This window comes from Protopterus annectens, chromosome 1.part1 (assembly GCF_019279795.1).
Source record: "Protopterus annectens isolate FY-2018-M chromosome 1.part1, PAN1.0, whole genome shotgun sequence".
NCBI classification, from domain to species: Eukaryota; Metazoa; Chordata; order Ceratodontiformes; family Protopteridae; genus Protopterus; species Protopterus annectens.
This window is the reverse complement of record NC_056726.1, coordinates 945,941,928-945,959,459: the sequence shown is the minus strand read 5'-3', so window position 1 is coordinate 945,959,459 and position 17,532 is coordinate 945,941,928. Positions and strand designations below refer to the sequence as shown.

At 42.1% G+C, this 17,532-nt stretch overlaps 1 protein-coding gene across 6 annotated transcripts in view; it reads left to right on the top strand.

Annotated features, from left to right (window-relative positions):
- The window catches only part of ASAP2 (ArfGAP with SH3 domain, ankyrin repeat and PH domain 2), a 2,005,955-nt gene that overhangs the window by 1,457,067 nt on the left and 531,356 nt on the right, over nucleotides 1-17,532 (top strand). For all 6 annotated transcript variants that reach the window (XM_044079125.1, XM_044079114.1, XM_044079099.1 and 3 more), the window contains one exon: nucleotides 1,307-1,401. In XM_044079125.1, coding sequence (XP_043935060.1) covers nucleotides 1,307-1,401 — 95 coding nt within the window. The remainder of the gene's footprint in view (nucleotides 1-1,306; nucleotides 1,402-17,532) is intronic.

Here is a 17,532-nt window from a genome sequence, read left to right as displayed (position 1 = left end):
GCAAATCGCAAATTCACACCTGGGGTACCCTATATCCCTTATGGACAGGGGCAGTCTGTAAGATACTCAAGGCATAGGCATAAATCCATGTCATCCTCTTGCCTCTAGGAGCCATAGATTGGGTAAAATGGTGTTATATTGGCTAGGTTTATACAGGCTCCTGTGAACCCATGAACCTATTTTAAGTCTAGCCAATTTCCCTTCCAGAGGTGAAAATCAAATCCTTTACCTTGTGTCTCTAAGGTAAATACCTTAATCATTATACTAACCTCCAATCCTTATGTAGTAATTCACAGGTAAGTACTAGGCCATCAGTCTGCAGACTATTACAAGCTTAGTCATTAACCAGATGTCAGAATCAAACCCTGTACCTTGTACTGATGAGGTTAAGACCTTAACCATTATGCCAACACTACATGTTTTATTTATTTGCTAATCAGGTAAATTAACTGGTCCATATACAGAAACCATATTTAACCACAACTCAGCCTGAATAACATTATGCAAATATTACATTTAATTCAAAGAAGGACAAAATGCAAATGTTTTTCCTTCAATGGTAGTTTGTTATACTGTTCTTCATTCTGCCAGCTTTAATGATTTCTCTCCTCATAGTAAATGGTTATTACTCATCTGCAGGAGTTTTACATCATGGAAAAGCTAGAAATCCTACCATGTGGAAGTCTTGCCTTAATTGGTGGCATAGTCTGTTGTAATTTGTAGGATCTTATGTGGTTACTAGGCTAAGAACCCAAAAGGGCTTTTTTTAAATTTAGTTATGTTTCTGAAATGTATTTGTTATGATAATAATTATTTTATAGGGTATAACTTGGGTAAGAGTGGTCGAGCATTTTTAAACCGGGTGTAAATTTATGATTCCGCATCCACTAATCCAGGTTGTACTTGAATAAATTCTGGGAGGAGTTCTGCTTCACATGTGTGAGTACTGAAGAAGGGCTTCCATCCAAATTTGTATTACCTGGATTCAGTTATGTTGTTCAGTAAGCAAATTAAACATTGAGGTTACAGTTATCTTGTTTAAGTGTGTTACTGACTGATAAAAGACTGTTGAATACTGTTTTATTCTTTAGAAAGAGGAGCACATTTTCTCGCATTTTTGTGTGTCTGTTCTGGAGTTCATTAAGCCCAAGTGATGATTTGAACTTGAACTGTGAACTCAGCATGAGATCATGATTTCTGACTTTTATTTCTAAAGCCGAACCAAAAAAATGTCACAATCCTGGAATTTATGTTATAGCTAATTTTGCTTGGGAACCTAAAACAATACCTTGACTATTTTTCACAGCTGGCAAAGAATATTGGAAATGCTGTCTTTAATGACATTATGGAAGCTTGCCTGCCAACAGATGAAACAGTCAAACCTTGTCCCAGTAGTGACATGTAAGTACTAAATTGATGTTAATTCCATATGTTAAAAATCCAAATTATGGATTTTGTAACTGTTCGGTAAGTATAACACAATATAATGTAAACTTTATTTCTAGTTTTGATAGAAACACAAAAAATTATCTTATAACCAATACAACAAATGCTTCTTTTATTGTACATTACTACATTTCTAAGTTTAACAGTGTTATTTTGTATATATGTGTGCATGTGTGCATTATATTTGTAAGTTTAACAGTGTTATTTTGTATATATGTGTGTGTCTGCGTGTGTATGCATTGCATATGCTTAGTGGATGTTTTTCCTTTCCCTTTATTTTCTCTGGTTATAAGAAGATGACAAAATGCTTTTTGCAGTGCACTTCACAGTATTAATGAATTACAAGAAAATATGCAAGTGAAATTTATTTTAAACTTCTAAATATTAAAACAGTCTAAAGGCTACTTAATATTGAAGTGTTGTAGTTAAAAAATAAAAACAGCAAAAAAACAAGTGTTCACCAGAGCTGATAAAATGAAAAACTTTTAATACAAAGGATAAGCTCTTATCCTTTGTATTAAAAGTTTTTCATTTTATCAGCTCTGGTGGACGCTTGTTTTTTTGCTGTTTGTATATACTTTTATGCTGGGCGACCTTTAGCTACTGGTAGTATTTTTTCTTTCATTTAGTTAAAAAATAAGATCTGATTTAAATGTGTATCGGAAGTGCTAAAGCTCATGCATGTTAAGGAGATTTCAACAGACCTGCCATTGTATGTGTAATCTCAGAAAGCTCAGAATTCACAACATAGATTTATACATAAAAAGTCAGTATCATACAAATATTTTGGTTTCAAGAGAAAATACTTCTTTTACATGTTTGTTAACTGTCATAACTGGCTCACGAAACTAAATCTCCATACTGAAGAGTCAGCCCTTGCAATATTAGTACATAGTTACAGTTCTAACACTGGACATCTTGTCAGCTCCATGGTGCAGAGAAATGAAATTCTGACAGTGACTCAGATGACCCAAGTACCATTAGAACTGCGACCCAGATGACCCAGGTGACATTATCAAGTAGAGCACTAGAGGAGCTGATGATGGGGGAGGAATAATGGTGAGGCAATTCCTGTTGCCCTGTTTAAGCCCATGTGAGGATATGCCAGATTACAGACGTAGCTGTGTAAGGTCAGTGAGCACATGAGGGACACATGAGAGGCACATTATCATGTAGGAAGGAGGGCTTCCTTGTGACTACATTGCATACCCATATATTAATGTCATCTTTGCCCATCAGAGATGGTTAGCACTTTATTAAAAAAAAAATACCTGAAACAAAACAGCTGGAAACAGTATAGCAGCCTTGGCATCTTCACGCCACCTTCTGGTCACAGGAGTGCTTATAACCGACTTACCAGGAGGCCCTTCTGACAAGAAGGAGAAGATTTACCTCATGAAATGCATGTCTCAAATACTTCCCAGGGGAGTGAAGGAACGTTCAGGGATGTCAGATCTGAAGTTTGTGATAGGTGACAAAAAATTGCAAATTTAAACTCTATTTCTGCAAAAATATGTGACATTGTAATGGATTCCTGCTTGTTAGCAATATGAATGCAGTATTATATTTCTTTGAGTAGTGCACAAGTGCATACACATTATTTTATCCTTACTAATAGTGCAAACATGCACATCCACACATACACACACACATTTTTGTTATAAAAATTATATGTACACTTATTCAAGTGCAATCTATTTGCATAATCTGTCTTAGCTATTAGGTTCATAGGTAAGTACTAGGCTATCGGGCCTAGGGCCTATGCAAGCCTAGCCAATCGAGGTTCCCTGGCTTTCACCACCCAAGAAAATTATTTACCTGTGCTTCTGTCGAGCAGAGCCATAGCAGTGATCCCCGGGGTGAATTTCCTATTTCCTATCAAGTTGTCAAGATTTCACTTAAAGAGGGCTAATGAGGAGCTTTGCTTGACATGAATGGGCAGACTATTCCAGAGCAGGGGAAGTCTCTGGGACAGGAATCTATCCCTCCAGCATGTTCTGTTTATTGTGGTGACAAGGTTTAGGTCCCTGGAGCGTGTGGCTTGGAGAGATTGGGATTTCTTTAAGTGTAGCATGTCCATCAAGTCAGGGTTAAAAATGGCTTTGTACGTTAGGCAGAGGTCGCCGCGGAGTAGGCGATATGCGACGGAGTAGAGCTGGAGTTTTTTGAGGCAGTCGGCATATGGCATCTGTTTGAGGCTGGCAGTCCTCTTAGTGAGGTACTTCTGTGGCCTGTCCAGCTGTTGCAGATGTCTTGCGAGGTACATGCCAAATGGCACGTTGTACTCTATAATGGGTCTGATGAGGAATGAGTAGAGAGGAACGATGACCTCTCTTTTTCTGGAGGAGAACCCCTTTGTGATGAGGTGTGCCATGTAGAAGGATTTCCTGACTACTGTGGTGACGTGATTATCAAAGGAGAGACTACTATCCACCTGTGTCCCAAGGTCTCTTATCACACTTTCAGTGTTTTGTAGGCTACCACTTGTGTGGTAGTTCATGGGTACGGTATTTTTCCCAAAGGGGATGACAATGTACTTCTTACCACTGAGCTTTAGGCCATGACTTTGACACCAAGCATCAGTCTCAGTGAGGCCTCTTTGTAGACTGTCCATATCCATAGGTGAATCAATTATGGCTCCTAGTTTGCAGTTGGCAAATTTCGTTAGCCAGAGACCAGATGTATTAGCCTGGACTTCAGAGAAGTAGATACCGAACAGGAGAGGACCCAGGACCAAACCCTGTGGTACTAAGTCTGATTTGGAGTCGGCTACTTTAACTGTGTGGGTTCTGTCAGTGAGCCAGTTGGCCACCCATCTTGTGGCATAGGGATTTATGCCTACTCCATTGAGTTTATCTATAATACCAGAGTTGGGAATGGTGTCAAAAGCCTAAGTGAGGTCAGGATAGGCTGTGTGCACTACCTTACCCTCGTGCACAGCACTAGTGACTGCTTCGAAAAAGTCTATCAGGTTTAGAAGGCATGATCTACCTTTTACAAACCCAAACAGAGTGGGGTCCAGAGTTTGGAGGTTACCTCTGTCTTTGTTTTTAAGCTCTAGGATGATGCGCTCCATGGGCTTGCAGACCTGGCTAATGGGGCGGTACTTCCCGGGGTCTGTGGTGGCACCGCCTTTGTGAAGTGAGATAACTGTCGCAGTGCGCCACTCCACAGGCACAAAGCCTGAAGTGAGGCTCTAGTTGAACATTGTACTTCAAAATGGGTGCTTCTAAGTTTGAACTCTGTTCTTTCCTGCTGTGGGTTAGAGTTCAGATATTTGTGGCTTAGGCTACTTCATTTTTTATTTTTTTAGTTGTTTTCATAGGCTCATAGATTCATACTAGGTTAGCAGTCCTTGAATGCCATTTTAAACCTAGCCAAATTCCCTTTCACAGAAGAGAATCAAACTCTGTGCTTTGACTGTAAGGTAAACACCTTAACCAATATACCAGCCCCAACCCCATGAGGAAATAGAAGACCATTCTGTACTTTATATTTCACAAGAGAGCTGTACTTTGTATTTGTTTTCTGGGGTACAGCACTGAGCTGCATGGACTTTTCTCAGACTCAGCCCGGGAGCAGCGTCTGGTTAAGTGACTTACCCAGAGTCACACAGGTAGGCATTGGAGGCTGAAGGAATCAAACTTTGCACAAATGGACAACATGAAACAGTTCATAATCCTCTAAGCCAATAGCCAAAATTTTTTTTCTTCAGTGATTATTTGCTTGTTTTTCGGTCACTGTCTTTTTCCTTATCTCCCCAGTAACAGTGTTAGTATGCTGTTCCTGCAATAATTATTTTTTTTTTTACGAAGGGCAAACATGAGCAATAGCCTCTCCATCTTGTCATTGGCAATTTATTTTCTTGATCTTAAATTCTTGTGGTATATGTGCTGCCTTTATAAGGAGGTGCCCCCATCCCCCTATTCCCCAGTCCTTTTTTTGGCATGCAGTTTGTATCTTTTCATGACATTAGCTGTCATTCTTGCTTCAATCTATAGCATGTTACCAAGGAGTTCAAAACATAACCATACCCTGCCAAGAAGCCAGAAGGTATGAGACTAGAAACCTATTTAAAGTGGTTGCAGGCCAGCAGCAAAGAGAATCCAACAAGGGGGATAGCTAGAAGGTCTATCCACATGCCCAGGCAGGAGGCAAAGAGAATTATAAACTTGGTCACAGCCAGAGCCTCCACCTTTCATTCAGTATACCATAGTGACCCCTGAACCATTTCATGTGATGATATTCCCCATCCTGTAGGAGGCTGATACCCTTGTTGTAACTTGTTGATGACAGGGCAAATTATTTGAGAGTCTCTTCCAGTACTTGCTGTTGGGAGTGACACTCCTGGAACTGGTGACACCCCACCTATTACGGTTTTCACACAGTTCTTAAGCCATTGGGAGCTGAGTAGGTTCTTAAGTATCAGGGTCAGATCTCTGAAGTTGGACTCCAGTCTGTGGATCCAGACACTTCACATCCCCAAACTGAAGTTTTCTCACTGGTGAGGGATGAGTATGCTTCTGCAGGTTCTTTCTCTTGTACTTAGAAATATTTTTGTTGTGAGGGAGAAAAGAGTGCTCACTGGTGGGTGTAGAACAGAGTCCTGTAAGTCCATGTTCAACAAACACACTGCCTTGCTGGTAATTGCCCTGTTGTGCTTCTTCCTCTCCCTGTCTGTGGGTGTGGTGGAGCAGTCACCTGAGAGTACGGGGGCTGCTTTTCTAACCCACAGACAGGATCCTTTTAATGCCGTAGTAAGAGAAGGATTTCTGAAAAGACTGCTCCTTTCTCTTGATATTTTAGTTGTTGAGCTTAGATAAGAAATCCTTTTGGGTTTTTTATTTCCTTCCTGTGCTTCAGTCACCTTCCTCTGATGACGAACAAGTGCAGAAACCCAAACAGATATTTTTTTTCCCCAAATGCCTACTAGATTTAAGGATGTATTCAGTTGGAAGCAGTCTTTGTCTTCTCCGAAGTTTAGCAAGAGTGTATCATCTTTTGGAAGATGAGGACCCGGAAATTACGATCTTCCCTTCATTAATCCCAGTGTTGGAGAATGTTTTTAAGAAAGCTTACAACTCTTCTCTACTGAATGAGTCTTTGCCTAACCGTGTTTAAGAAATTCAGGGTTTGATCAGGCATGCCTGGTCTCTAAACACTGTTGTTTGCAGATCCTGCTATTGTGTCCCCAGCAACATCTTCCAACAAAAAGAATGTCTTCATCAAACCCTGTCCCTTCAGACAAGCAAGGCAAATGGCTAGAACCTTGGGGAAAGAAGCTGACAAAGTCCAGCATGGAAGCCTTTAAAGTGTTTAATTACCAGTGTCTTATGTAGAAGTTTGTGTTGAGGTGTGTGTATAGTCTAGATGAATTCACTGCATTGCTGCCTGCTATGCAAAAAGTCTGTGTCAAAGTTATTATGTCCATTGTTTCTCAAGTGTCAAAACATGCTTTAAGGAGCACCTGGAGGGGGCCAGTACCATTTGTTGAATTGTAGTGACGTGTGGTGATAAGAGGTGTACTTGGTTGCACAGTCAAAAAAGTCTTCTGATGAGCTAAAAAATGAGAACATGAATGCTTCACTTGATTCTGATTATGTGTTTGGTATAGCAGCTAATTGGATCCTTAAATACAGGGATGACAGAGGTAAACTGATGCAAGGGGTGACCAAAATGTTTCACATTCCTATGTTTCCCTCCAATGAGAAGGATAATTTTCAGTGGCCCAGCAAACAGAAGTCCCAGCTGAACAAAAGCCAAGACACCAAAATGAAATGGAAGGATGAGAATTCTGCCAAACCTAATAAGAGAGGTTCTTTTCCCAAAAAGGATAAACCCCTTTCAGCCCATGACTATGCCAAGGAATGACACATGTCTTTCCCAAGTCCCCCTCTGGTGCCCCAGCTTGGAATTTAGCTCTCAGCAAGGCAGCCTGACCATCAGTAGTTTCCAAGAAATGGGTGCTCAACATTGTAAGCAGAGGTATAGATAAGAGTGGAAGGTCCATAGGTTCATAGAAGGTTACTAGGCTAACAGCCCTGGAGCCCTTACAAGCCTAGCCATATTTATCCCGAGTTGCCCCAATTGTCAGTGGTTAGGTGAGTGAAATTTGCAAAGGTAAGGGTCTACGGTAGTTAATACTGACTTCCTCTATCCAGAAGAGGCATATAAGATGTTCTTTATATTGGTCACTGTTTATGGGTGAATATTAGGTTAAGTGCCCTGAATGGTCAGTTTAAGCCATGCTAATAACCTGCAGTAGGAATCAAACTCTGTACTTTGTGCCCATGAAGTAAATGCCTTAATCATTATGGCAAATGCTCAGTTTATGGGGGTGTCCCCTCACTCACCGGACCAGACTTTATTTCTGCCTATACTCTAGCAGATGCTGGACTCCAGGATCATAGAACTCATCTTCCCTTTGCAAAGGATGGAAGGTTTCTATTGCAGAATTTTCCTGTTTCCCTAACAAGAGCTGTCATGGAGACCTGTCCTTTCTGAATACCTTTATGAAAGCCCCCAAGTTCAAGATGCTCACCCTGCAGACAGTGCTTCCTTTTTACCAGACAGATGCTTCGTGGTGACCCTGTTCTTGAAGGGAGTGCATCACCATATTTCCATTGCTCATCATTTCAGGAGGTATGTGAGATTTGGTGTGTCTGGTTCACACTGTCAGTTCCCTCCATTGCCGTTTGGGCTATCTACTTCTCATGGCACATTCACCAAATATCTTGCTCCAGTAGTGGCTCACTGCTAGATTCTTGGCACTCATATCTTTCCTTGCTTGGCTATCTTGCTGATCTATGCAAAGTCTGTATCCAGGTGTTTGGAATTGCTAGAGAAGGTGTTGACCTTAATCTCGCAGGTGTGATTCACGTTGAACCTTCAGAAATCATGCCTGACACCCTTGCAAAGACTCATCTTCCTGAAGGGCTCAAATGACTCTGACAAAAGAATGTTTTTTCTTCCTAAAGACAAGGTCCCTTCTTATCAGATGGTGTTTCAGGAATTGTCAAGGAGGAAATCCTTAAAATTCTAGGACTTATGGCATCCATGATTCTCATGGTACCAGTGGCCCATCTATACATGTGGAAAATTCAGTGATATGTCCAGAATTTTAGGATGCAACACCTATATTTCCTGGAATATCAGTTATCAATGCTGCACTTAATCAGACGAGAATTACAATGGTGGAGAGCACAGTTGAGTACTGATCCAGGTCTTCCTGTCTTCTTGCCTTTTCCAGTACAATCTTTCCAGGCTGATTCACCTTACTACACTTGGGTAGCAGTGTCAGTGGGAGTGGAAGTGCAGGCTACTTGGAGGCCCAAAGACCCATGGTAGCACAAAATCAAGTAAATGTTAACAATAAACCACACCTTGAAAGTCCTTCACTAGCTATGGACAACAGGTCCTGTTCTGGTGATTCTGGGCAACACCACAGTGATGTGGTGTCCTCAACAAATATGGGGCTATAAAGCCATATCTTCTGTGCCAGTTAGCAGTGATGGCCTGGGAGCTGGCTTTACAGCATTATCTGACTCTTCAGGCATCATTCATACATCCTGTCAGTAAAACATAGTGGCAGACAGACTAAGCAGATCCTGGGCAATGCCTCAAATAGAGCTCTTTGCCTCCTTTCAAAACAGACAACTGGAGAAATTCTGTTACATACATCCTTGCAGCCATGCTTGGAGGACAGACACATTTTCATTTCCTTAGCTGGGAATGTTCTTGTATGCATTTCCACTGATTAACAAGGTACTTCTGAAGATTCAAAAAAAGAAATGCCAAAGTTAATTGTGATGATCCTGTATTGCTTAGACAATCTTGGTTCTCCTTTCTAATGGTATTGGCCAAGGGCAATTACAACAGACTTCCTCACACTCTGGATTTGCTCACATAGTCTCAGGGGCAACTGGTGCACCCCATTTGGAGCAATGTCAACTAATAGCCTGGGTGATTAAATCTTGACTCCATTTAGCCACTTATTTCATGAAGATGTCCAGAAAGTGTTAAAGGAAGCCAGAAAATCTGCTCCTACAAAATTGTATGTGTATAAATGGATGAAGTTTTCTAAGTGGTGCCTATGTGGGAATAATGATTCCCTTGAGGTTAGCATTCCTTTCTTCTTTTTCTTAAATTATCATGTATGATACAGGCAATTTTACATTTATAGAAATGAAAGTAAACCATACAGACACAATCTCAGTTGCAAACAATATACATTACAAGCAATGCATACACAACTGTAGCTGCAAACATTATACATCACATATAATATATCCAGTCATTGTCAGTCAACAGTTACACATCATATTCATATCCTGCCTTCTTTTAAACCTTGTTCCTCATCTACATGTATTGATCCCACACTTCCCATTTTTCCTATGTAATTTGCGTCTACCCTTTCCTAAAGATACTAATTCCAGTTGTTTTTTCTCTGTTACTTTCTTCACTTCTTCTAGTAAAGTTAGTTTAGACTTTGATTTCCATTTTCTAGTAATTACTTTTTCGGCAGCCATCATAATTAGACTCCGCAAGGCCTTACTGCATGAAATGGATGTGTAGGCATGTGCAAGTATCAAAATATTGGCAAGCCATACCAGTGGAGAAGTAAGTATGAGATACACACTTCTGTTCTTCTGTTAAGACACACACACACACACACACACACACACACACACACACACACACACACACACACACACACACACACACACACACTCAACTGCAGTGAGAACAGAACCTCTACCTATATAAGTGCATAGACTATAGAAAAAATTACTTAAGACAAGCCCCCCCCCCACACACACACACACACTCACACTCAACTGCAGTGAGAACAGAACCCCTACCTATCTAAGTACACAGACTCTAGAACACAGTACTTAATGCAAGCACCACAGCATAAGTTTGATTTATACAGGAGTGCAGGTGATCTTATAGTCAATGATTTAAGCAGGCCATATGGGGGACAACAGGTTGTGAGGCCTGCATAGGCACATCACTTCATAGGTTCATATGAGGCTACTATCGTAATTGTACTATAGTGTGTAGAAGCCTAACTGTGTAAAAACACGAGTACTCTTATTGAAAATAGTTGAATGGTTATTTTTAGCAGAGCGTGTTTGTGAGCAGCACATGGCCCTGTCCATGAGGGACATAGACACCAGCTCGGAGGTGATAATACAATCACCCAGCCAGTAGTCAGGGGTTGAGATTGAACAGGGTCACTGAGGAGCACTGCTTCACATGCAGTGGGAGCCTATTACAGCCTCTGGGTGGCATCTATGTCCCTCATAGATATACCCAATTGTTGTTGCTCACAAAATTACGCTCTGCTAAAATGACCATCTAACTATGCTTAATAAGGTTACTTGTGTTTTTACACAGCTGGGTTTTTATCACCTCATGTATAGTGATAACCATGTACTTCTAAAACTTACCAGTACAATGTATGAGAAATGCAAGTATACAATGAATCTAAAGTAAATGCTGTCTCTCAGGTAACAACCAAACAGATATCAAACAGGTTATCAGCACACACACTTTACCTCCTCAACAAACCAGGTGCACAACACATAATCCCACATACTTAAAGATACTTATTAGAAGCTTACCAAAAGAGCAGAGACCTCACAAATGCAAACCTTCTGCACACGACAGTTCCAACAGAACCCACGTGTCAGTGTTTCACCCATTAAGCCCGTAAGGCAAAACACCTCAAAACGAATGTCTTGGTCATAGGCAAATCCATAGTGAGACACACAGATGTGCCTCTCACCAGGTTGTACAAGGAGAAAGTCAGTCAGCTGGCTGTCAGTTTCCAGGATCTGCAATGTCACGCATGCACTCAAGTCAACAACCACAGTTACGCCTCTGTCGTACTCCATGTTGGATGAATGACTTGAGACATACCTCACTGGACTATATGAACAGAGATATGACTGATCTCTCAGATTATGTATCCCAGACAGGTATGTCCGTAGCCCTAAGCAGCATTCTACCTTTACCCAGGATGATGCTTCAATACACACAAAAGAATTATCAACTTCAACAATTGGCTTAGCTACTGTTGACACTCTAGAGGGAACCAGTAGTTGTCAGGCTGAAATGATAGTGTTGACAGACCATGCTGCTTTGCCAGGCATGGTCTTCATCTGTTACCTCTTGCCTTTTGGTTACTGGCCAAGGTACTTTCAGCCCCTGTAGTGACTTTTTTAGGCAATGTAATAAGAACAAACTTCCTGGCATAAAAATATCTTCAAAATACAAACTCAAGGGTATGCTGCTTAATGCTAGGAATCTAAATCAGAAACTACACTCAATGGAGGCAGTTCTTACTTGTGAAGATGTCAATATGTTTGTCCAGTCACAGAGACATGGTTTAGGGCCACAGAGAGTACTCCAGCCATGGAAGGCTGTAATGTCTTCCACACATTCAGGCTGCAAAAAGAAGGTGAAAGAACCAAAGGAGGAGGTGTATCCATCTTCATAAAAGACAAGTGCATCTCAAGATGTTAAGCAATATGACTCCCTAGAATTAATACAAGTCCAACTAACCATAGGAGAAACCCCCCTCCACATCATTGTTTGCTACAGGTCCACCAACCTGAACCATGAAAACCACATAGTTCCTTCCTGGACCCACTCGAGTCACTCATAATACAGCCAAAAACCCAAGGCATGGGTAACTTTAACTAGCCCTCCATTGATTGGGATACGTATATGAGCTCAAACATGCTCGCCCTAAGGTTCCTGCACTTTGTAAACATGAATGCTGTGGAACAGTTAGTCTATACCCCCACAAGGGACTCAAATGTCCTTGACCAAGTACTCACTGACATGGGAGATCACTGCACCACTCCATGTGTGACACCCTTTCTGGTAAGGTCTGACCATAAATCAGTCACGTTCAATGTAACAATCCTACCTGATGCCCCTCAGGATCCAAAAGCTGGAAAAATCTCTGGAAAGCATACTATGGTCTCCTAAGAGATGGCATACAGAGTTTCAAACCTACTGTCACCACTTACAGTATAGACTCCTATACAGAGGTGTACACAAATGCCATGTATAAACACCTTTACAAGTATGTAGACTTAGCTGTACCAGAACAGATCAAAACTTGCTCGCAAGAAAAGAAGATGCCCAGGTGGACATCTAGCATAAACAGGTTATACAACAGGAGAAAGAAAGAAACTGATGTCCAGGAATAACAGGAACAGTCTCAGCAAAAGAACACTCTCCATAGGTGCCCTGTAATGCTAATTATGAAACTAAATTAGCATCCATAGCTAAGGTTAGGCATTGTTTAGCTATGTCTGTAATGTAAAAGGGAAGGCCCAGCTTTGGACCAAATACAGAGTGGGCTGTATAACTCATACTGAACCTGAGGACATAGCAAACTTGTTAGCAGACAGGTATGGCAACATTTTCACAACCCTGTCTCCACTGATCATACCACACAGTATACCTGTCAACAGTTCACTTCTTATTACCTCCAAAGAACTGGTCAGTCATAACCACACTCGTCAATGGAAAAACAGCCTCTATGTGTCCATATAACATCCCAGGCTGCTTACTAAACAGTCTAAAGCAAGAGTTAGCAGAACCACTGGGTACTCTCTTCAGCCACAGTCTAAGTACTGGCTTTGTCCCAGAATAGGGGAAAACAGTAACCATAATACACTTGCATAGAGGGGGTCCATCAACAGACCCAGGGAACTGTACACCCATAAGCCTGACCAGCCTTGTTTGTAAGACCATGGAGAGAATCAACTTGGACCTTATCAACAAGCACTTTGGTGACCTTCAAACTCTTAACCCGACCTACTTTGGCTTCGTCAAGGGCAGATCATGCCTGTTAAACCTAGTAGAATTCTTTGAGAGTGTCACCAAAGCTGTGGATTAATGCCTATCTTGACTTAACCAAGGGCTTTGACAATCCCCCACTGAGGCATCTTTGCAGAACTCACCCAGCTGGGAATTAACCCATACGTCATTAGATGGGTAGCCAACTGGCTCACTAACAGAACACATACAGTCATAGGTGGGGATTCCACCTCTATGAGCAGACCTGTTACCAGTGGTGTCCCACGAGAGTCTGGGCCCCCTACTGTTTGGAATGTATTCCTTAGAAAATCAGTTGAAAAAAGATGGCCCATGGCTCAACAAGTTCGCTGACGACTGCAAACTGGGCTCAATCATTGAATCCACAAACGAAGTCAACATTCTACAAAAATGTGCTTACATACATAAATGATTGTTAGCAAAGCCACAGACTTAAAGTTAACCCAAAATAATGCACTGTTATCCCTTTCAGCAAAGGAGAAGTCTTTGCAAGTTATATATTATTAATAATACCCCACTATGTACTAACCCAAAGGTGAGAGATTTGGAAATACAGGTTGATGGCAACCTCACCTTTGATAGTCATGTGTGCACAGTGGTAATGAAGGTCATTTATGTTGCACACCTCATAAGTGAGGGCATAGCATCTAATGCTAAGGATGTTATAACTCTACTGTACTCATACCCCATCAGACCAGTAAGAGAGTACAATGCTGCATTTTGCTTGTACATAACCAGCAGCAGCTGGAGAGACCTCAGAGATTTCTCACTAAGAAAATCCAGGGACTTCCATTCCAGTACATTACCTACATGGACACTGTACTCTGCATCGTATAGACTGCTGAGAGGCGACTTGTAGCTGGCCTACAGAGCAGTCTTGAACCCTGCCTTAATGGAAATGCTGCATCTCCGCACATGGGACAAGACTCACTCGCTCAAGGGACCATAACCTAGCCCATGAAATCAACAGGACATGCTGGAGAGGTAGCTGTGTCTCCCAGAGATTGCGACTCCCATGGAATAAACTCACAATTCACGTGAAACTGAGCTCCTCAATGACCCTATTTAAGCATAACTGGGACGGTTGGTTGGGAAAGCGTAGATTTACCACAGGGGTTTCACCTATGTCACTCTTAGACAGGGTCAACCAATGCTAATCATGGATTCGCAAGTATAGGCTACATATCTTGGTCTGTAAGGGAACAATGGTACAACTTGGGTAGGCTTGACAAGGCCCTAGGGCCATTAGGCTACTAACCTCCTATGAACCTAGTGCCATTATGATAGTAGTCTCATATGAACCTATGAAGTTATAAACCTATGCAGGCCTGCCAACATCCTGTCCTACACATGGGCTGCTGATGTCAAATACTATAAGTTTAGCTGCAGTCTTGCAAAAGTGAGACTTGTGCCATGGTGCCTGCATTATGTAGTCTGTATACTTAGATAGGTAGTGGTTCTGTTCTCACTGCAGTCAACTGTGGGTGCATATGTGCTCTTGCTTGACATTACAGAGAGACTTTTAGCGCAGCATCTGGGACACTGTTATTACACATATTCTTAACGGACACTGCTGATTGTCATCAGTTATATCAGATGTCCAGATATGCAGTCATCCCACCAGGGCATGGTCAGACATTGGCCTGGAGGTCAGGCAGACATCACCTCATCCTGTACCAGACAGATGACAGTGACATGGCTTTTAATCTATCCACATACATCCTGCCATGGTTTGTACACCCTCTGTAATCTTCCCGAGAAAGCCCTGTGGTCTCTGCAGCTGCTGCATGTGAATGTAGAGGTAAAAATAAAAGAGAGCATTATATTGTATTACTGTTCTGATAAGGTTTGACTACAGTGCTATCATACAAGTCTATGATCTGAATATGATGCCATGACTTACAATGTGTACCATACGTTTTTTCTGGAAGATCATTAAAGAAAGAAGTCGAAAGTAATAATACACATTGCAGTTTCTGACATCAACACCCTTACAAGAGCATTCACTATAACCATATAGCCAATGTAAGTCAAAGGTACAATGACCAGTTCAACAACACAAAGGCAGATATACTAAGCATTAAGTTAGCTATCCACTCTAAGCATCAGACATGTATCCCTGAATCAAAAATATAGAAAACAGGGATATGCCATAGTTATCACTTGCAAAAGGTGTTGTTGGAGGGGAGGCAGGAAGCCTAGGCTGACACAGAAGGTCAGTGAGTGTATGAGAGTAGGAAGGAGAAGAAGACAGATATTGGAGTAAAACAACAAATAGCCAGTGAGACAAACGAACTGTTTTGTCTGTCTGTAGGGGTCTTCCAGGTGAAAGGTGTGTGTGAGTGTCTACATGAACATAGCCAAGCTCTGTGCCAGCTCTATGTCTTGGTCTGTCACACAGGTGTGAACCATGTATGGTGGAGGTGGCAGTTCATTGTTGTCCTCGTCGACCTCGAAAACTGTCTCTGACAGGAGTTGCACTGGCACATCCACGCCCATGTACAGGTGCAGTGCTGCTACCTGAACATGACTGATGTCTGCTGGATGAGCTCCCTACACAGGGATGCCCGGAACCATGACTCCATGGCCTACTGCATCTAGGTGTGGACAGTAGACTCACTGACAGAGCAGGGGAACTAATGCCACAATGGAAGCCTGATCGTTCACTGCCATGTTGGCTGACAGCAGATGATGTGGCTGACCTACGCTTATGAGGATGTCATTCCTCTCCCAGCAGACATTCCATCACATACACTGTTCGTTCCATGACAGACACTCCTCATTCCAACATGTCATTCGTCTGATCCAGTGAATCGGCAACACAGTAGAGTCAGTCACACATGTCAGACTATGCCACATCCACAACCCTGAGCATTTGTCTATAGAACCTATGGGAACGTGCCTGTGCCTCCATGATAGCTCTAAACATATGTTGAGTGGCATGGGAGGTGACACCTGCACCAGGTGGAGGAGGGACAGCAGCACCCCTCTGAGAATAACTATCAGTCCTCCTGCGTGGCACCTAGCCTGCACTTTGGCTATTGACAGACTCAACAGGCACTGAAGCTGCAGTAGCCACACCTCACTGATCAATGACCTCACCCTCCACCTGTCCAATATCTGTGGGCTCAGTGGACTAGGTGTGTCCAATGGAAATGCAGGAGATGGCTGTATGTCAACCTTTGTGTCATATTCAACCTCTGCACCCCTCAACTTTGCCTCAATTCGGCCACCATCATCTTCAGAGTCTGTGGATCCACTGACATCAAGTGGCACAGGACCCACACTCTCACTGTCATGGTCACCTGTGAGAAAAGCATGAAACACAGGAATACTAATAGTCCTGCCACTGTTACAGACATTACATCAATAGACACAGCAGGTCTGAGATCAAAATCACAAAGTAAAATATTTCTTTAAATTGATCAGCACTACTGACATAAAAATATTTGGCTTACCATCTGCAAAAGACATGCTGCACTGTACTCCAGACGGTCCAGAAAGAAGTTAAGCAAGAGCTAATGGCAACATCATCGCAATTAACAGTAACACAGGGGATAATACATTTATCCCTGTATGTGTGTATTAACAGTACTCTGAACAAGAACATGGCTGACAACTCCAAACTAATTTTTTAACTGTAGCAATCTTCCATCCCCCCAAAAACAAGACATGTTGCTACAGAATTAACTTACTCATTCCAGTTTGTTTACAACAGTATTCAGTTGCTGAGATGTCAAAGTTTACCTGGAAGATTCTCAAGGTATTTGCTTGCTGTCTCGGAAGGTGTTGTGCCACATCCAGGACATGCTGTACTGCACTCTCCTGGGAGCTGTCTGGATCTCTCAGATTGGCCAGGAACTCTTCATTGGGGGTTAGTGGTGGTTCCCTAGCAGGCCCTCCCCTGGTAAACATTTGGTCACGGACTGCTTCAGCTGCTCGCTTCCTTGCAGATGTTGTTATGTCAGTGGCGCACCTGTTCCTATGTTCTGCTGTGGCTACCAACGGCACTGACATCTTGAACATTTTGCTGCCATATTCACATCCAACTGGCCATATCTACTTGTCCCTTTTCCAGGAGAAAAGTACCATGTTGCCAAAACCCATTGACTATGACTTGATTTTCAGCATCAGTAAATGGGGGTCTCTGTGGATTGACACACCTGAGTGACATACTTGCAGGTGTCCCAAAAGACAACAGAATTACAATATACATAAGTATCACAT